Source organism: Sinocyclocheilus anshuiensis, unplaced genomic scaffold, assembly GCF_001515605.1.
Source record: "Sinocyclocheilus anshuiensis isolate Anshui unplaced genomic scaffold, SAMN03320099.WGS_v1.1 scaffold454, whole genome shotgun sequence".
NCBI lineage: Eukaryota > Metazoa > Chordata > Actinopteri > Cypriniformes > Cyprinidae > Sinocyclocheilus > Sinocyclocheilus anshuiensis.
The window spans coordinates 2,184,751-2,207,104 of NW_015548217.1; the positions used below are offsets into that span (position 1 = coordinate 2,184,751).

At 40.1% G+C, this 22,354-nt stretch overlaps 1 protein-coding gene across 1 annotated transcript in view; it reads left to right on the plus strand.

The window, feature by feature from the left end:
* dnah9 (dynein, axonemal, heavy chain 9) overlaps window positions 1-22,354 on the plus strand; it is a 101,452-nt gene that overhangs the window by 71,634 nt on the left and 7,464 nt on the right. The window contains exons 51-62 of the mRNA XM_016440776.1: window positions 1,491-1,695; window positions 3,457-3,621; window positions 4,817-4,957; window positions 6,637-6,807; window positions 6,882-7,004; window positions 9,923-10,116; window positions 10,734-10,882; window positions 11,312-11,439; window positions 14,482-14,709; window positions 16,233-16,424; window positions 18,256-18,447; window positions 20,276-20,446. Coding sequence (XP_016296262.1) covers window positions 1,491-1,695; window positions 3,457-3,621; window positions 4,817-4,957; window positions 6,637-6,807; window positions 6,882-7,004; window positions 9,923-10,116; window positions 10,734-10,882; window positions 11,312-11,439; window positions 14,482-14,709; window positions 16,233-16,424; window positions 18,256-18,447; window positions 20,276-20,446 — 2,059 coding nt within the window. The remainder of the gene's footprint in view (window positions 1-1,490; window positions 1,696-3,456; window positions 3,622-4,816; window positions 4,958-6,636; window positions 6,808-6,881; window positions 7,005-9,922; window positions 10,117-10,733; window positions 10,883-11,311; window positions 11,440-14,481; window positions 14,710-16,232; window positions 16,425-18,255; window positions 18,448-20,275; window positions 20,447-22,354) is intronic.

Consider the following 22,354-nt stretch of genomic DNA (forward strand, 5'->3'; position numbering starts at 1 on the left):
GTCTAATTATTTTTAGGACGAGCGTCCTGTTTCTAGGCTGGCCAAACTATATTTTATTTTGGCGCGAAACACACCCCATAATCACGAATCACACCTCATACGCGAGGGACTGTGGTGGCGAGTCCACAGTCTCCTCTGTCTCGACACTCATCACATCCACCTTCTCGGAGGAATATAGATGAAGCGTCTTGCTCTCTCTCTCTGGGGGGGTGGGAAGAAACCGCAGCGCGGGCTTCCGAACACTGAGCGAGAGAGCCGCGGATCTAGCGGGTGAGGACCGAGAAAAGGACGAGCCCGTCTCGGATCCCTCCGCTAAATCCACCCGCGATCCCCACGACAACAGTCTACGCCGTGCCTCGGCAACAGCGGGACCGCTGCCAGCGGGATCGCGAGCCTGGCCGCTCTCATCAAACACAGCCAGGCGAGAGCGGAGCATACGCAGCGAGAGTAACTCGCAGTGATGACAATCAGCTCCTCGACAGCTGACCGTGCATGCTCCGCTTCCAAACAAACGAAACACAAAATCGTGTGTATCCCCCGCCGCCAGATATCGTGGGCAGGGAGGAACACAGCGTTTGTAATGCCGTTCGCTCGCCATAGACTTTTTCATGATTGTTTTTATATATGCTTGTGCGGACAGACAACAGTAAATAGACAGACACATACACATACCGGATGCGCTTTTATACTTTCTGGTGCTTACGTCACCCCGCTCGTGACGTCTCGCTACTCCATTGGACTGATTTGACACCTGCTTCAGAACGTGGTCATGCAAGGGCGTTCCCAAAGCGACTTCGACGCAGCTCGAGTTCCTGAAGGGGAACTGTTCTCATGAGACTGTAAACTTTAGCCGCGGAATTTGTTAACTAACACATTATAAAGAAAAAAAGGTATACTCACTTCATCTGTAGGTGAAACTGGATCACAAATGATTCGCACGAACATAGGTAGATCAGGGGGTGCAATCCCTTCAAAAACAAACGTAATCCACTGCGTCTTCAGCGGCTCAGATGTCGGGAGTAAATGACGACTGCTATGTTCATTATTACATCCAACAACAAAACACCTCAATCACTTAGGAGCCATTCTTGTCTACGTCCCTGCTCCAGTGTCGAAACAATGGTGGACTGTGTACAGCTCACTCAGGGCGGGTCTAAGGCAAGACGGCCTTGTCAATCAACAATCGTGGGAGGGGCCTGAGCAGAACTATGTCACTCTGCCAAGAATCTCAGAACAGTCTGATCTGAGAAAGTGATCATTATTATTGGGGATTTAAAAAAAAAAGTACTGGCTGGATTTTTATCATTATAGGGTTGATGTGTACACACACTGCCAACACACATTTCAGTTCAAACACCATGTAAAACTAAAGTTTGCTGTATGTAAGAGAAAAAAATTCTAAAGATACAGATTGGAATTGAAATCTACAGACGCAAATAGATAAAGTGTCATAAAATAATGAGAGGATTCTGGTTTCTAATCCGCTACAGCTACATAAAGATTGGCGATAAGGAATGCGAGTACAACCCCAGTTTCCGTCTGATCCTTCACACCAAGCTGGCAAACCCTCACTACCAGCCGGAGCTCCAGGCTCAGTGTACGCTGGTCAACTTCACGGTGACACGGGACGGGCTGGAGGACCAGCTGCTGGCAGCCGTGGTCAGCATGGAGAGACCCGACCTGGAGGAGCTGAAGGTACGTTGGTCTCCTCTCAGTCAGATGCTCTCTGAGGAACATCACAGCCATATCAGATCACTCTCTCCACGCTTAATTGCGGGACGGGTTAAGTAGATGGTATTTGACAGGTGTTCTGGAGCTTAATTGGATTCATCAATTTCTGAGGTCTAAATTGGCTGAACTCAAAGATAATTAGTCAGCATGCGCTGACGGACAGAACGGTCAATCATAGCGGTTCTGCACGCATATTTGAGGCTCCAGTCTTCTCACCTTTGCTTACAAAGGGTAATTGGTGCTTTACTTTTTGCACTTTCATGCATATAATTAGCACACTTTCCCTGAGCATTTTTTTTTTAATGACCAACACATACGCACATGTATATTAGTACATTAACAACATTACTGTAAGTAATTAGCTGGAATGGTCATGCAATTGTGCCACATTAAGAACTTCCCCATTAAGTTTTTTTTTTCAGCCTATCAACTTTTTTTTTCTCGTTTTACTCCATTTCCTCTTCCTGAAATGTCTGACAGATGCTGAAGCTTTCATTTGAGAACAAATTACAACAAACTGAAGAAGTGTTTTTGAATAACTGACAGGAAGTGAATGCGGTTATTTTGAGATGTGCATTCCGTAAAATTGAAATGTTACTTAATGAAGCTTGATTAATTAGTGTATCATAGCTGAGATCCTAAAGATGGGGAAACGCTACTGAACTCTCTTATCATCTTAATTAATATTAAAAGTTGCAAGAAAAGCGTGACAATCCCTCAGCACCTCAGCAGAGTTTCCTCGCTGATCGTTATACTCTGGTCAGTGTTTGCTGGATTTATAATTAGATTTTATGCAACCGCACCGCGGGGATGCGCTTTCTTATTTAGATGTTTTTTAGAGGGTTTGTTTTTAATCCCTGGCTTGTTTTACATCAGGCAGTACCAACATAATTGCGCTGAGCAAACTTGAGCAGTTTTTTTATCTTATTACTTCGTGAGATCTGCACATCCGCCAAGGCCATTAGATGAAGTAAATGTCACTGTGATCGGTGGAGAGCCGCATCAGTCTCGTCTAATGAGCAGGACTACTCTGCTCTGAAATCATCTGACCAACGTCACTTTGGGTTGCATAATTACTCGGCTGAGATTGTAAGCGTACCGAGTTCCTTCACAATAAGCGTGGGGCTGCTAGTTAATTGTTTGTTTTGCAGGTCTGGGTTAATTGGACGCACAAGATGCCAGTGGAAATGTAATCATTAATGAGTGACTCATTAGGATGGGATAGTTGAACATACCTGTTTTCCTCCTCTCTGATGAGAGGTCGTGTCTCTGAACCCAGCTGTTTTTCTCCAGAGCTGTTGTTTGTAAAAGTCTCACAGAGGCTCTGGTGGTCACTGACGGAGCGACGTTATTATACTTGAGTTTTTTTGCAGATTGACCTCTTCAGGAATGAGTTTTGTCTTGACGGTTCAATACTCTCGCCGGCGATGACGGCTCTCTGATTTGAGATCATCAGCGAGAGAGTGTATGTGTGTGTGTGTTTGTTTCTCTATCCAAACGTGGGAAATGGATCCATCAGCATTGACAATCCCATCACACGCTGGCGGATGTGGTTTTTGATGTCCGTTAATCCGCGCAAAGACTAGCTTCAATTATCCTGCATACATTGATCTCTGCAGCTGTTCAGATGCTCTCTCATGTCCATGACTTTGCCCCTTGGCTCTTGTTTTCACGAATCTTCGCACATCCTTCCACACACGTCTTTCTGTGTCTTTTACTTTGTAGTCGAACCTCACAAAGCAACAGAACGGCTTCAAAATCACATTGAAAACTCTGGAGGACAACCTGCTCTCACGGCTCTCCTCCGCGTCCGGAAACTTCCTGGGAGACATTGAGTTGGTGGAGAACCTGGAGATAACCAAACGAACGGCGGCCGAGATTGAAGTCAAGGTGTGTTCTTGGGTTTTCAGCTACAGTAACATCTTCCCATGAGTGATTTACAGTAAATAAATGAATTTTGCTATAAAAATACAGTATATTTTAAGTTTTACAGATCTGCAAATCAGTATATATTTCATTAACTTTCGATTAAACAAATGACTAAAATCACTTTTTACCATTAGAATATGCAGACAAACACCATTTTCACCATATAGCATCAGGAACTTATAGTTAACAAATTAACATTTTTCTACCAGAGCATTTTTTCAGTCTTTTACTGTCATAATTTCAATTTTTTGTTTTTTTTTGCAGTTTTAGATACTGTATAATAAATATACATATTATGTACAGTTTGATAGTAGCACAACAGTTTCCATAAAATATATTTGATTAAAATTAAAATAAAAGTTACCATTTATATAAAAATTATATAATAATAATAATATTTATAAAAATATAAAATTGAAATATATAAAAATATAATTAATTAAATTATGGTTAAATCTGACATTAAAATCCACTCATGAATGTAGTTTTAGTCAATACAATCTCATTAGCAACATGAAATAAGAATATTACAACAAAATGTAAGTTATATTCTTACAATAACACTAAAAACAACACACATAACCAAAAAGGCAAGATGGACACATAAGTCTATACACTTATGTAATTATATATTCAAAAAATAAAATAAAATAATATTTTAACCACAAAACGATATAAATAAACTTTCCATTGATGTATGGTTTATTAGGACAGGACAATATTTGGCCGAGATACAACTATTTGAAAATCTGGAATCTGAGGGTGCAAAAAAATCTAAATATTGAGAAAATCATCTTTAAAGTTGTCCAAATGAAGTTCTTAGCAATGCATATTACTAATCAAAAATTAAGTTTTGATATATTTACGGTAGGAAATGTACAAAATATCTTCATGGAACATGATCTTTACTTAATATCCTAATGATTTTTGGCATAAAAGAAAAATCGATAATTTTGACCCATACAATGTTTTTTTGGCTATTGCTACAAATATACCCCAGCGACTTAAGACTTTTGTGCTCCAGGGTCACATTTGTTGATATTTATTTGAGTTATTAGTCATGAAAGTGATGAAATTCAGCAGCATATTAACATACATACTAACACACATATTAACAAATTAATAATGATCCTGATCTTGTTTTGCTGCGCTCCAGGTGAAAGAGGCTAAGGTAACGGAGGCTGAGATCAATGACGCGCGGGAACACTACCGTCTGGCGGCGGCCCGCGGTTCGCTCCTATACTTCATCATGAACGACCTCAATAAAATCCATCCCATGTACCAGTTCTCTCTGAAGGTAGCGCCAACCTGACCTGCACAAGCTCTTAAAAACCTGTTGTTTATTTCCCAGTGCTCCAGGATTTAGTTATTGTGTTTCTCTCCTGCTTTTATGGAGCTGTGTTTGTCCCATGCTAACACAACTATTTAGCCGTCATGAACTACAGCAGTTAATATAATGTTCTACAGACGCTCAGTGTATTACTGCACTAGCTAATAACACAGGGATCACTATGGCTACATTTATTATACTTTATTATGTTTTATATTGCGCTATCGTTTGATCCAAACTGAATGTGATGAGATTTAGACTGTGTACCATGAAATAATACAAAGATAATACATAGGCAACACGTCATCACTGGTTGCAAGCAAAAGCAAACACGCTGCTTCCAGCATCTGTTCATTTAATGAATCATTCCAAAATAGTCACAAAGTATCTATATATGTGACTCACATATTGAGATGCAAGTTATCAATACTATTGTCAGACTTAAACCCAGAAGGATAAACTTGTATTTTTATTTTATACAAATATACCCCAGCGACTTAAGACTTTTGTGCTCCAGGGTCACATTTGTTGATATTTATTTGAGTTATTAGTCATGAAAGTGATGAAATTCAGCAGCATATTAACATACATACTAACACACATATTAACAAATTAATAATGATCCTGATCTTGTTTTGCTGCGCTCCAGGTGAAAGAGGCTAAGGTAACGGAGGCTGAGATCAATGACGCGCGGGAACACTACCGTCTGGCGGCGGCCCGCGGTTCGCTCCTATACTTCATCATGAACGACCTCAATAAAATCCATCCCATGTACCAGTTCTCTCTGAAGGTAGCGCCAACCTGACCTGCACAAGCTCTTAAAAACCTGTTGTTTATTTCCCAGTGCTCCAGGATTTAGTTATTGTGTTTCTCTCCTGCTTTTATGGAGCTGTGTTTGTCCCATGCTAACACAACTATTTAGCCGTCATGAACTACAGCAGTTAATATAATGTTCTACAGACGCTCAGTGTATTACTGCACTAGCTAATAACACAGGGATCACTATGGCTACATTTATTATACTTTATTATGTTTTATATTGCGCTATCGTTTGATCCAAACTGAATGTGATGAGATTTAGACTGTGTACCATGAAATAATACAAAGATAATACATAGGCAACACGTCATCACTGGTTGCAAGCAAAAGCAAACACGCTGCTTCCAGCATCTGTTCATTTAATGAATCATTCCAAAATAGTCACAAAGTATCTATATATGTGACTCACATATTGAGATGCAAGTTATCAATACTATTGTCAGACTTAAACCCAGAAGGATAAACTTGTATTTTTATTTTATTTTTCCCCTCTAACTGCAGCACAGAATTCTTTAGGAAACACTTTATTTTAATATTCATAAGAAGAGCTTTGCAGACATAAATGGAGAATAGATTATGAATGTATAGTTAATTTGTACGCTGGTTTTCTTGTGTTTTCAGTCATCATGCTGACAAGATACAATTTACAGCTATCAAAAAATAATTGCCTTTTCCTTTGTGTACAAATTTATGAAGAGGAATCTTGATCTTCCCCAGAACTAGTTACAAAAGTGTTTCATTAGAGAATGAGAGAAAAGCAGAAGAGTATTAAATCAAGTTCTTTCTCTGTCCTGTAATGCGTGCGTTTGTGTGCTCCTCACGTCCAGGCCTTCAACGTTGTGTTTCAAAATGGTGTACTAAACGCCGACCCAGACGAGACCGTGAAACAACGGGTCTTAAATCTGATCGACAGCATCACGTCGTTGGTGTTCCAGTACACCACCCGCGGCCTCTTCGAGTGTGACAAACTCACCTACACCGCCCAGCTGGCCTTCCAGGTGAGCCTCCGCTTCCGCAACATATGCCACGGCTCCTCCGGCTTCTCTTAAACACGCATTTATCTCCGCTTTAGGTCCTGCTCATGAATAAAGAGATCAATCTCCGCGAGCTGGACTTCCTGCTGCGCTACCCGGTGCAGCCGGGCTTGATGTCACCCGTCGACTTCCTGTCCAACCACTCCTGGGGAGGAATTAAAGTGAGTTACTCAGTGTAACGGTTTTAGTGAAGGACGTCAGTGTCTGTGTTGATTTTTGATTTGCTTTGCTCACGTCTCTCTATTATTCATTTGTACGAAAGGATGAAAATGTGGCCGCAGGGAGCAGAAGCATCATATCGCTGAACAAACTCTCTGTCCTCATCATATCTTAATATAGGTTCATTTGGCCGCTCAAACACATTCACCAAATCTGCTCAAAAGCGAGATGAGCTTTAATGTCAGGAAAGCTGTTAGCTGAAGTTATCGTCAAGATGCTTTTTTTTGTTGCTGCTTTTGATTTTGCTGAATAAATCATGATCCACATTCATGGTATGAAATCAGAAGCTCGGACATTCCACATGAGATCTTTGTGTTTTCAAATTTTTCATTTTTGGGTAAACTATTAATTTCTTATACTTCAACTATATACAGTAAATATTAGCTTTAATACTACTACTACTACTAATAACAACAACAGCTATTATTGTTAATAATAATAATAAATTGGCATTATTGTTGTTGTTGTTATTATTAAAGGTGGGGTAAGTGATTTCTGGTAGCCAATGTTGACATTTCAAATCACCAAAACAAACACGCCCCTTCCCCAAAAGGGTCTCGCCCTATTTTGATAGCTCCGCCCCACACATATGTACGCAACCCAGGCAACGATTAGTTCTGTGAAACAAAGCAAAACCAATGTTACACCGTGTCTACACCAGACACGAGTGGCGCGGCGCGACAAAATACTATAGAGCTCATTATAATCAGTGATGCTGTGTACACTTCCCCGACAGAAAACTGCTGCTGCTGTGTTCTATTTATGACATATTGACACAAATTTCAAATGATTTTCAGTGGTCGCTTTGTCGAGTCCAGTGTAGAGTAGACTTTAGTCGCGTAGACAACTGTCGCGTCTGGTGTAGACACGGTCTTACTCACCTATCGAGAAGAAACAAAGCAACCTCGGCGTCCGATCGCAGGCCTTACGCTCCTTGAGTTCTCTCCAGCACTGGAAGGCTGATCCGATATTTACATGGGTCCTACTTCTTGCCTTATCGTAAGCCTTCTTTTGTTCCGCAGACGTTTTCCTCTTATGTTTTTTATCCGCCATCTCTATCTTTCTGTCGTCGCTCGGCTCGGCTAATGTCCCTCCTCCTGTGCACTGAGCGCTCTCTCCTCCGCATCATGAGTAGACACGCCCCTTACTGCTGATTGGCTACAAGTTTGTTTTGGTACTCGGCCTGACTCAGTTTTTGAAAAAATACGTACCCCACCTTTAATATATGATAACACTTTAGTTTAGGGACCAATTCTCACTATTAACTAGTTGCTTATTAGCATGCATATTACTAGCATATTGTCTGTTTATTAGCTCATTATAAAGCACATTAATGCCTTATTCTGCATGACCATATTTTAGATCCTTGAAGCCCCGTTCACACCAAGAACGATAACTATAAAGATAACGATATTAGCGTCCACACCAGCGAACGATATCGTCTGCTTATTCTAAGTGCACATGCGTCTGCCGCTTTAAATTCTTGAGCTCGTTACAGCAGGATGGATTCTGACTGGCTGTCAGTGTTTTATCGTTCATCAGCTGGAAAAAAATCGTTTTGAAAGTGATCACAACGATATCGTTCCTCTGTATTGTTATCATTATAGTTGTGGTGTGAACTATGCTATTCTTTAATATTGAGAATGATTTTTAGAACTATTTCTTTATCGTTATCTTTATAGTTATCATGCTTGGTGTGAACGGGCCTTAAATCCTACGCTATACCTAAACTATACCTAAACTTAACAACTACATTACTAACTATTAATAAGCAGCAAATGATGAGTTTATTAAGGCAAAAGCCTTAATAGTTAATAGTGAGAACTGGTCTCCTAACTAAAGTGTGACCCTATATATTGTTGTTGTTGTCTTTTGGGGTTGAACTGTTCCTATAATATTAGAATTTGTATATTTCTTCATCGTAGATGCTATTAGGAATAAATAGTAATTATACAGAAACCATCACTTAGTTTATTGTTTAAGTGCACTACTGTACATCTAGCAATTCCTGTCTCTTCTATTCTGTCTTGAAAACTTTTACTGCTTTCTAAACGACTAACTTCACCTTCAGTGCGAACCTTCAGAAGGTTTCCTGCTGTTCTCCAGCACATCGTCAGCGATGGGAATGTAAATCTGATCTCATTTAAGAGTCCATGAGTCCGTAATGTGCTCAAATCTGCCATTAAGATATAGTGTTTCCCATAAGCAAGGCTTCCTGGGATTATGAGTCATCATCATTCTCCCGCCACTTTCGGCACCTTCGGGTCGAGCCGAGACTCCGTATGAAAGAATGGCGTATGTCACAGCGTTGTTCTTCTGAGAGGAGATAAATATAAGTGCGCAATAGGAAATCCTCTGTTCTGCTGCCTAAGCGCTTCTGAAAGCCTGCGTTATGAAGAAACACGTTCATGTTTACTCAGCCGTTTGTGCCATAAAGACACTTTACTTTGTAGTTCGATTTGATTAGCGCTTTGACAATGTTGTATCTGAGCTCTTTATTCTGTCCAAGGCTTACATGTCTGTCATCATCTTATTGATGAAACGCTTAGCTGAGACATCAGATATATATTCGGAAAGTCCTGCAGTGTGACATGCTAAACTCCAGCTTTTTGCTAAGTATTTTATAATTATTATGCATGCAGCTTGTATGGCTTCATATTAATTCTGAGACGACTTGACATATTTGGACACCGCAGGACTATTTCACATAATCTGAAGTCCATAGACATATTGTGCATCAAGTGCCTTTTGAACCTTTTTCACTTCCGCTGGTTTTGTGTGGTATCTGTAATCAGTATTTTATCTCGTTAAGGATTTATTTAATAGAAAATGTGCTTATTTTATGGTGATGTTGTTTCAGGCTCTCAGTACGATGGAGGAGTTTCATAACCTGGACCGTGACATTGAAGGATCGGCTAAACGCTGGAAGAAGTTTTCAGAGTCCGAGTGTCCGGAGAAAGAGAAGTTCCCTCAGGAGTGGAAGAACAAGACGTCACTGCAGAGGCTGTGCATGATGAGAGCGCTACGGCCCGACAGAATGACCTACGCCGTCAGGTCACATGTCAATCCGTCCTTCAGCATCATACCTCAGTGTTTGCAGACATGTTTTCCCAGGAGTGTGTGAATCTGTGTTTTTGCTCAGCTGCATTCCTACAAAACATTTACTTAATTAACTGAAAAAATTGTTACAAAAAAAAAGTGTGAATCTACACCTTGAGTAAAGACTCATTTAGAGGTGCGGCTCAATAAGTAGTGAGTCAGATGGTGATTCGATGAAGCTCTGATGAATTCAGTTCATTTAGTCAGACTGATTCAAATCAATAAGAGTAATTTTTTCATGAATCAGATCTCAATTGAATCTGTCCCAGAATCTTAGTCAGCCTAGTCAATGGATAGTATTTTTTTTTCTACATTAGCTTTATATTCGCTCATTCCTGCTTTATAGATTTAGTAGTTCTGTGTTTCTACAGTCCATGATGCTTGACCTTTAGGGAGACACAGGCAGTGTTTATATAATAAGACAGCACAGGCTGGTGTCTAAAACAATCAGTTTCCACAGATGTGCTGAATTTGTGCTCTTTATTATGATTCGGAAGTGCATCATTATTACAGTATGATCATAATGAGTTCTTCAGTTTGAAAAAGCCAAATACGATTCTTTCACCCTTCAGAGATTTCGTAGAGGAGAAGCTGGGCAGCAAGTATGTAATGGGGCGCTCGCTGGACTTTGCCGTGTCATATGAGGAGTCTGGAGCCGCCACACCCATGTTCTTCATCCTGTCCCCTGGAGTCGACCCGCTGAAGGATGTGGAGAAACACGGTACAGATGCATGTGATCTCCAAATGAAGACCATTTACATCATTTCCCCAAAATGCTGCAGTAATCGCCTGTGATTTTAAAGCTAAGGTGTCATTTTGGCATTTTCAAAATGAGCCTGTTAAGATCAGCAGATACCTACAATCCAGACCAATACATTTTGTGTATTTGCTGTCTTAAACTAAACTTAATGTGTTCGAGAGAGTCTGTCGGTGTAAGCAGGCTAATTACTGTGTCCAGACTTTTCCTCAAAGGCCAATTTGAAGGTTTATTGATAGTCTTGCTCTGTTTGTCCATGAATGACTGAGTGTGAGGGATCAGATTAGATACGATTAATCAGATCACACACCAGGCAATTACTGACCGCACACAGAACACCTCGCATGACTTCAGATCTGACTGTCTGTTTTGTCCTTGAATAACATCCTTCAGGAAGAAAACTGGGATATACGTTCGACAACAGAAATTTCCACAACGTTTCGCTGGGCCAGGGGCAGGAGGTGGTTGCAGAACAGGCTCTGGATCTGGCTGCGAAAGAGGGGCACTGGGTCATTTTACAGGTAAAACACACAACAAACTGCAGTAAAACCACCTCAAATCACACAGTTCTTCCTCAGGTCATTACTAAAACACATGAAGATCATCATAACCAGACCCACAGGTCTGGAGCCAGTTCAGAAAACTAAAAACATTGTCATTACTTGAAAAAAAAAAAATCTAAAATAAAAAAATGCCCCCCACTGTCCAATAAAAACGTGCAATACCCAACACTATTTATATTTCATATTATTTATACTTATTTAGAGTAACAACTTTTATTTACATTCCCTTGTATAATTGTATATAGCAATATATCTATACATATAATGTCCATTTCCTTTCTGTTATTTATATGAAATTCCAAACATAGACTCGGGTGGAGCCTAATCATTCAGTCCTGTCAATTATCGCTACGAGCGTATATAAGCAGCAGTCATTGCACTGTTCCAGCAACAATTCTTCCAGAATCCCTCTATTTCCTTCATTTCTCCATCACATACGTAAAAAAAAAATAGGAGGGGTTCTAACTCTTGAGCCGAGCATTGGGTTCGAGCCTCCTTCGAGGACAGCAAGCCAAGTTCGTTTATTATTATCTAGCAGGACTGAATGGGCAGGAAATCTCATGAATTATTCATTCATTTATTTATCTTACTACATTTGTCTTAATTGTTGTCATTCTAAGTCAAAGTCTATAGTCTAATTCTGTGCACTGGAAGCTCAAGACAGTTTCCTTGTGTGTGTGTAAGCATAGATGGTAATATGTCTAATTCTGATTCTGATTCTAAAATGATTCTGATTCTAAATCTTTAAAATGAATATGAAAAAGCAAATTGCAGACATAAAAACTATTCAGAATATTGAACATTTTAACACTGGCCTGTATGGCAGTGGTGGAGTGATGATGTACAGTTACAGTAAAGTACACCAGATTGTGATAACCTGCTGCATCCTTCAACCTGACACTGTTCACATTGCATTCAGCAGTTTCCTGATGTGCATCATTCTTTAGTGAATCGTCGTGTACTTTCCCCCTAAATGTGTAAACCAGTGCGGTATGACGGTAGCGTGTCTCAGATGAAGAATGCTGCTTGTGCATTAGCACTTAACTGGCAAAGCAAATGTCTGGCCAGCGTGTGCCTCCCGGCTGATTAATGACCTGTTGTGCTGTGCTGGGAGAGAGAAATGCCCCACACTCAAGCCGCTGCTGGCGTCCCACGGAGGCAAACAGCCGCACTCCACTAATGAGTCCATTAGAGCGCCGCCATTTCATCCCAATGTCACTGTGAAGACAGCGTCCACTCGGCCACTGCTGCTCATTACACATTAGTCTGGACGCCGTCCAACAGCCACCCAAATGTACAAATTGGCCATATGGACACGGTTTGATTAAAAAAACACAATCGTGATCAATATGTCAAGAAAACAAGGAGGGCGATGGTCTGAATTCAGATGTTTGCGATACGGACGTCTCTCATCTAGATAAACGTGCTGCATCATTGAACGCACAGGAATGAGGCTCCTGCGCAGAATCACAATGACTTATCGACGGGGATGAAACGGCAGCAGAATGTGAACATCTTTACTTGAAATCCTCCGGCTGATCTGCCGCACGCTGTGCTGATCAGAAACGCGCTATTTAATTGTCTAATTCGATAGATTCCCATCTCCGTACGGCCTTCCCACAATCTTCATCTGTCGTCTCATCTCCTGTTGCAGTCCAATTATGAATTCAGACTCGGGCTGGGAGACTGCAGGTCAATGGAAAGTTCCCCTCCAGTGAAGGTTAATTATATTGCAGCACATGGGGTCCCGGCCAGCAGAAATGCAGAAATCCACTCACTGTAGAGAGGCAATCAATCGCTAATACTAGAGCAGAAAATCCTCAGTCCTGGGAATCAAGTGGCTTACAGTGACCCGAGTCCCCCTCCCGCTAGAAATGTACCCTTTTAGATACACAATGAGTAGAGACCTGGAGAGCAAGGTGAATTCGCTCAGGGACGACTATTACTTGAAAAGCGGCTGCCAGGATAGTGTTTAACTTTAATGGCTTTTCTAGAAGGAATATGCCGCATTCAGCCAGCCGTTATCAGGGTTTACGGGCAGATTCAGCAGGAAGACCAGTTACAATAGACATGCTGTATGAGGGAACAAATCCGTTGAAATAATGAAATTATGACTCACTGTGAAGTACAGTCACATCAGTTGTGCATTTTTCTAATTTAATTATATTTTTTCCGTACAAATTATAGGATAGACTTCATAATTGGAGTGAATTCAAATGAATGTCAGAATGTCATTGTTTTCAGTGAGAATCAAATCATCTCCTAAAGAAACCACAAAACATGAAGGCATCTTCGTATTGTACACATTGAATGTGCCTGAGAAATCGCCTGCATTTTTCAGTTTCAGACACAGCCAACGACAGAAATCTCACCTGGGATAGTAAAAACTGCAGATGGCTCTGAAGCTTTTAGCTGCTGTTTCGTCTCAGAGACACATTAAGTCTGTCTGTGCTCTGGAAAAAGAAAGCCTTAATTTGTGTTGACAAGCTAAAAGTTAAAGCGGCACTTTGTTTTGTGGAGGCTTTCAGCTCACCCTTGGTACTTTCAAGTCATTGCCAGCCAATTGCAATATTTATATCATTTAGAGGTTTATGTTCTTGCATTTAAATCTTTCTGTGAATCAATAGCGCTGTTATAGTGATTTTAACACTGTGACAGTTCATTCAGCACAATGATATATTCTGCAGATAACAGCATTAAGGAGGTAATCGTTTGTGCGCCTGCATTATCAGTCATTGTTATTTTCATGGCGCAGTTGTTTTTGTAACCAGTTTCTGTTTTATGCATTAGATTTTTAACAAAATGCAAAACATTGTAATTTAGAGCTTGAGACAGTACTAAAGACATGCAAGACATGATACTTTACATGTATAGAAAAAGGATTTTTACATCCCATTTACAAAAGCCGTACTGACAAATAACAGCATACAGCACGATAATGCTTCAGGGAATTGCTTGTTGTTTAAATTGCGACTTCTGGTTGGCTGTTTTCTAAACTAGAATATCCACTTGGTGGCTAAATGGCTGGGAATGCTGGAGAAGAAGCTGGAGCAGCATGCAGAGGGAAGCCACCTGAACTTCAGGGTGTTCATCAGTGCGGAGCCGTCCTCCTCGCCCGATGGCCACATCATCCCACAGGGCATCCTGGAGAACTCCATCAAGATCACCAATGAGCCGCCCATGGGCATGCATGCCAACCTGCACAAAGCCCTGGACAACTTCAACCAGGTAGAGCGACCTGTACACGTTCACACCGCTCCAATAACACACGATGCAGCTACTCCACGGTCCTATAGGCAGCTATTATATTATGGTCAATTCATTCATAAATATTATTGTTTTTGGTGACAATGACATTTTACAACCTGAACTAATATTGCCCTGTCATAAAACCAATGATCTAATATTTTAAGACATGTATTGACCTTGACACAGTCTTGAGGCTCTGCATAGGTTTGATTGATTGATTGATTGATTTTATGTTTCTTCAGTTTTTTCTCAAATATAAATAAGCATTGATATTAGGACAGTTGTATCACTCTGACATTTCTGACTTCATGCCATGTGAAATATACCAAAATGTCCATTATAGAAAAAGTGTGTTCAAGTCACTGTATATGAATTGCATTTCTATTGCATTTTTGAATAATGCAGGGGTAAAAGTGTCATTTTATTAACCCATGTCATGTTTTCTGTAAAGTCGCATAAATCCAAATTGTGCTGCTTTGTTTATCTTGGATCTGGTTAATACAATAGTGGCCATCTGCGGGGCCTGTTTTGCTTGTTATGAGAGAGTCTCTGTTTGCGGCGCTTCTGCTAATTAAAATTCTGCATGTGTTATCGACGAACCCGATCCGTGGCGTGACTTTCCAGCTCACTCTAGGCTGATTTAGTGTGCCGATGACTATCTGCCAGATCAGTGCTGTAGCAACACTCATACTGTAGCTTTCTAGGAGGGATCCTCCGCCGAACGAGTCGTATTCTAGTCATGTACGCACCTCGAAAGTAAATCAATGGCAGAGAAAAAGGCCTAAACAGCTCTCAAACTCTAGTAAGCAGCAGTAATCCAGAAAATGACAGCTACTTTCATATTGACCTTTTTAGCTGTCCTGGCAAAGAGCAGAGTCAATTGCTTCCTGTTGGCGTTGTCAAATTCAGGGCTAATGGAAATGATTTTTAACTCTTCATGATTGGTTTGATTGTGACGAGCCATTAAACGTAGCTATAGAGATTCTGTAGACAGATCGCTGGTGTCGCGTGCAGAATGTTAATGGATCAGAGCTTCAACTCCTCCTGTTCTATTATTAAAGCTCCTTTAAAAAGTCCTTCAAAGTCAGCCGCACCAGCACAGCGACATATAAGAGCTCACACTACTGGAGATATATTCATAAGCAGAGGATATTTGTTAAACGGCATTATTGGGTTTCTTGTGCAAACAAACGAATCCCATGAGGTGGAGATGCCATTTGGACGTCAACCCCACACACACACACACTGATTGAAGTTGTTTCAAATAATGAGCCCAGCGATGAAAGCTCTGACAAGCAGTGACAATTAAAAAGGAATCTCAGCTCCTAAATATATTGGAATGGAGTCATTCTTTTGTCTGTCCTAATGCCTGGTGTCCACTGGGAATACTGACAATGAAAGAACAACGCAAAGGTTTTTACTTTCAACGCTTTCTCTTTGTTCTCCGGTCGGAGCTTGTTGGCAGAATGTGAAGCCTGATACCAATGTGTCCTAATTGACAGGATACTCTGGAGATGTGTGCCCGCGAGAACGAGTTCAAAAGCATCCTCTTCGCCCTGTGTTACTTCCACGCGGTGGTGGCGGAGCGGAGGAAGTTCGGCCCTCAGGGCTGGAACCGGAGTTACCCATTCAACACCGGAGACCTGACCATCTCCGTCAACGTGCTCTACAACTATCTGGAGGCCAACACCAAGGTGAGAGAAGCAGAGTTTATTTATGCGAGTGTACTTATTGAACTAGGGAGAGTGAAACGCCTGCTGACATCCGCTGTGTTAAAAGAGACTGATGTGGGTCTGGAGCGTGTGTAATTACTCACCCACACCTACACAACAACCTGCTCCCAATTTAATATTCATGCCCTTCATTGCATCCAGCAATTAAGCATCACTGCTTGCTTTTATGGCAAAAACCCAGTGCTAAAGAGCTATGGACTCGATCACCATTTCCTGAAGGAAATAGCAGTGCGAGGCAGCAGAGCAGTGTTAGATACGTTTGGTTCAGTGTAATGATGCGTTAAAGCCATTGTCATGATTCTCAGCAAGCGTCATGTTTCACTCGAGTGCTGCTTATGACTACAGCTATAAATGCTTTAAATATATGCTAGGACAACACCAATCACAAAACATCAATTACAGGCATAATTCAGTATGCAAATGTAGCTGTTGGTTACATTTTGATTACTTAATATGTCATTGGGAGGTTTTCAAACCTTTAAAGAGATAGTTCACCCAAAAATTCAAAATGAGTAAGCATATCCAGCCTTATGTTTTGCATAGACTGAAAGTCAATAGTAATTCATACTGCCAAGATACAAAATGGACAAATAAATTCACCAAATAGACTTGTGCACTATATTCCAACAGCAGGGGATCATCAGTGAACTATGACTTAAATTTCCATCTGGGTTCAGAAGGCTTGGAATATAGTGTGCAGTCATATAGACTGATTGTATGGTCTTTTTTAGGAGTATAAACAGTGTTGGGGAACATTCCTTTTAAAAATAATGCATTACAATATTGCAATACTCCATCAAAAAGTTACTTTGTTACTTTTTTATGGAAAGTAATGCATTGTGTTATTTCTGCGTTACTTTTTGTCATCTGGGCTGGGTTTGCTTATTTGTTTTTTAATAACAAAAAAAAAAAACTAAAAACGATATTTTTGGCTACTGTAAAGGCCCTTTCACACCAAAAGTGAAATTAATAAACCTCAGGCTGAAGGAAGTGCCTCTGCAATTCACTCGTGATTTCTCTCAACACGGGACTGGAAAACAAAGTAACTAGCATTACATATTTGAAAAAGTAACTCAGATATTTTGTTGTAAATATAAAAGTAGTGCATTATTGTACTAGTTACTTGAAAAAAGTAATCTGTTTACGTAACTCATATGCGTTACCACCAACACTGAGTATATATCACCATCTAGATGTATTATATTGAAAACAGAAGCTCAAATATTCTAGATCTTGTTTAGTATGTCACAAAATCATTTGGAAAAACCCCAACCAGAACATATGAATCCAGCGCTTTGTGCACTTTAATTATACACATTTTGTTAGTAATTAAAAAAACCCATTTGGAAGCTCTCATTGCAACAGGCCAGTGACTGTGGTTCACCAACAAACAGAGACTGGGTTGAATATGTAATGAGCTGCTGTTCTTTCCTACTCCTCTGACGCATTTCGGCTTTGCTCTCCAATCATTTTGCCCACACTCTATCTCTGCAGGTCACAGCGCTCGCATTAACCTCCTCTCACCTGGGAACAGCTTCATCTGGCTCCGGCGCCGCGCCGTCACACACCCACATTAGCTTAATCACATTACTCAGAGTTGCCATTCAAACACTCATCCGCAGGGGATGCAGAGCATGACGCTCAACACACACTAGAGAATGAATGAGTCTCATATACCTCAAACACACTTTTGGGAGCAGTGAAACACCTCAGAAGAGCAGCTTAGTGCTTTCAGTGCTGTGGTTTAGTGGTTTAGACTAGTTTAGGTTTAAACTGTCATCTCTTCATCTAGGTGCCCTATGATGACCTGCGCTATCTCTTCGGTGAGATCATGTATGGGGGTCACATCACCGACGACTGGGACCGCAGGCTGTGCCGCACATATCTGGAGGAGTTCATCAAGTTGGAGATGATGGAGGGAGAGCTGTATCTGGCACCCGGCTTCCGTCTGCCGGGAAACACGGATTACAACGGCTATCATCAGGTAAAGAGTTTCACCAACCCTGGCCAGTCTTGTATATCCAGATCTGTGGGACATAAAGCTGTGGGCGTGAGTGTGACATATCAGTAATGATCGCAGTGATAAGGGCAGATAGTTAGGATCTGATGGAAGTGTAGTAAAGGGTCACTACATCTGGGGTCAGACTGGGGCCTGTGAGCAGCTTGGGATTCTATGAAAATTTAAGACAAAACAAAATGATTTTATTTATTTTTTTCTGGGCTGTCAAAGTGATTATATATATAAAAATTAATAAAAGCTGTCAAGTTAAGTATTCATCACATAATATTTTCATAATTTATTTTGACTTTAGAACAGTGACAATATAAAATGATTTTATTTTGGAAACAACATGTTGTCTTTGTTTTTCTTCTGCCTTTATACTGAATTTATGAAGGGGATCATTATATGATGTAAAACCCTGACACTAGATGGACTAGGCAAGTGTATATGCGACCCTGGACCACAAAACCAGTGACAATTTTTTGAAATTTAGATTTATACATCATCTGAATTCCATTGATGTATGGTTTGTTAGTATAGGACAATATTTAGCCGAAATACAACTATTTGAAAATCTGGAATCTCAGGGTGCAAAAAAAAAAAATCAAAATATTGAGAAAATCACTTTTAAAGTTGTCCAAATGAAGTTCTTAGCAATGCATATTACTAATCAAAAATTACGTTTTGATATTTACGGTAGGAAATGTACAAAATATCTTCATAGAACATGATCTTTACTTAATATCCTAATGATTTTTGGCATAAAAGAAAAATCGATCATTTTGACCCATACAATGTATTGTTGGCTATTACTACAAATATACCCGTGCGACTTATGACTGGTTTTGTGCTCCAGGGTCACATATGTTATGCTGTTACTGTTATACCGTTGTTCACTGACGAGCTGCACAAAAAATCGCGCGAATATGAACGTGGTTTTGCGCAGCTCATCAGTGAACAACGGCTCTGTGTAGTTAATGCTGCTCAATGTGAAAGCCCGCAGGTGATGGAGATTTACCGCTGATTACAGAACCGGCTTTCTGACAAGATGCGCATTAAATATCGCATGCGATTTATCGTGCAGCCCTAATCTATACATATCTATGGTTATACTGTGATATACTGATAATGTACCGTAGGTGCCTGGGTTCAAAACCTGCCATATTTTAACTTGCTTATGTAGCAAGCGATCCTCAGCTTTCATAATTTGACAATAACTCCTTTTGTTTTCCAAAAAGCCATACGAGTTTGGAGCGACAGGATGGTGAGTAAATGTACGTTAGAATCATGTGTGCAATAGAAGATTGTCTGTGGAAAGAGAGTGATGCCACACCGTTCAAAGTTGCATCCCAAATGCACATGCCTGTTAAGATAACTGAGTTTGAATGACACTTCTGAGCGTTTTATGACATTCTGTGTGATTGACACGTTGCTCTCTCACATCTCCTGCATGTGTCAGCAGCCCAGATTAGAACACTGCTAATAAACAAAGCCTCTTTTCTGTCATCCTGTCAGGTATCAGGGATGCTGGGTCATGCATGGCCAATATTTTGGCACTAACAGTAAAACAATACATTAGGGTTCATCATTAGGATTGAAGGCTCGTGTTGGTTTGTGTTTGTGTGAATGTCTGCGGTGGTCTGTCATCTGCACTGCTTTTAAATCGTCACACAGACACATCATAGATGAGAGGCCCAGTAGACTCGATGAATGTGTCTTCATGTTTGATGTGTAGTCCAGTCTAATGATGATCGCAGCACCACTTCATTACTGCTGCACACCTCATCCCCTCTCTCTGGATCTGTTTCAGTACATAGATGGCGCTCTTCCACCCGAGTCCCCGTACCTATACGGCCTGCACCCGAACGCAGAGATCGGCTTCCTCACGCAGACGTCAGAGAAGCTCTTCCGCACCGTGCTGGAAATGCAGCCCAGAGACGGAGGATCGGGAGAAGGAACGTCCGGATCACGCGACGAGAAGGTTCTGGAGAAACGCTCACATTCGATTGAAAAACACTTTCACCCAATTATTTAGCTACGATTTGTAATAGTATGAAAAGGGGAAGGGAAACATTAATATTTCAAAGTATTGCAGTATTTTACCTCTTGATACTGTATCGATGTTCTCACAGCAAAAAAAATCAATACTTGTTGTTAAATATTCCACATGAATGTTTTGAGGGAAAAGGAGATGAACACACACTGAATTTCTATTTGATCCAAATCCAAACTCAGAACAAGCTAAAAATATACTTGTACAGGGGCGTCTAGTTTCCACTGGGGAAACTGAAACTAGCAAGTACAACCCCACAATATTTATACCACGGTTAATGGAAACGTGTAGAATTATACATTAATTATATTCATTGTGTTTAGAGATTTTATGATAAGCGCTATATTCCCATCTGAAACATGCAACTAGGACCAATCATCTGCACAAAATGACTGAAGACCAGTTTAATTTTGCATGAGTAGCGTGCAAATCTTTGTACAGGCTGTTCAGCGTGTTTCAAACGGGTAAAAAATTTGCAAGCTGCTCCCGTCAAAACAGTATGCAACCCATTTGAATTGTAGGAATAATTTACTACTTACAAAAGGAGAATGGATAAGAACAAACATCTAAATTAACCACACAACCTAAAAAGACAGACAAGAAGAAGAAGAAAGACCTTTTAAACTACTGATGACCAGTGTTGGGGAAAGTTACTTTTAAAAGTAATGCATTACAATATTGCGTTACTCCCTAAAAAAGTCACTAATTACATTACTTAGTTACTTTTTATGGAAAGTAATGTGTTATATTACTTTTGCGTTACTTTCGTGTTACTTTTTTAAATATGAGCAGGGCTTGAATGTTTTTAATATAAGAAGTTCTATTTATAGCAAATATAAAAGCCCTTTCTCACCAAAAAGTGTAATGAATAAACCTCAGGCTGAAGCAAAAGTAAATTCACGTCTGTACAGTAGAACGCAGGAGAAGAAACAGTCTTCAGCAATAAAAAAACGAAGCACAATTGTTAGTTTCTCTAAAGTCATTTTTGCTTATTAGTATGGTTGAACTGGATCATCAAAGGTCAGCAGCAAAGACATTGGTTAATAAAATGGGATTAGATACATTTGTGTTATTTAACATTTAATTATTTCAGGTTTGCGTCATATTCTGAGTTTGCATTTCACTGTTTTAATTCATTTTGATTAATACTAAATCTGTTTTTTGTGAGTGGGATGAATTAATGCACATTCACATTTAGTCTAGAACTACAGTAACATCATGTTCACTCAGCGCACACAACTCCTCTGCACTTCCGATTTCTCCCAATATGGGGACAGGAGACTTGTCAGTCAATAAATGGGAAAACAAAGTAACTGGCATTACTTTTTTGAAAAAGTAACTCAGATATTTTCTTCTAAATTAAAAAAGTAATGCATTACTTTACTAGTTACTTGAAAAAAGTAATCTGATTACGTAACTTGCGTTACTTGTAATGAGTTACCCCCAACACTGCTGATGACCACACTAGAATTTACCACGGTTTAGTGTACAGTAGTAACTAGTTACTGTGGTAAATTTTGACTAGCATGTTGATGCATGTTTTCTTCAGATTTAGCATTATGTTGTAGCTATATTTTCTAAATGTATAGGCTGCTATTTTTCATAATACTATCGATTTAAAACAGAAATACAGTAAAAGTAAGCATAGTAATGAGGAGCCATCAATGTTCTTACCTGTAATCAAAGCCTTACTGCAGTAAAAGCTACAGTTAAAGGGTTAGTTCACCCACAAATGAAAATTGGCTTGTTTTACTCACCCTCGAAGCATCCTAGGTGTATATGACTTTCGTCTTTCAGACGAATCCAGTCGGAGTTATATTAAAAATTGTCCTGGCT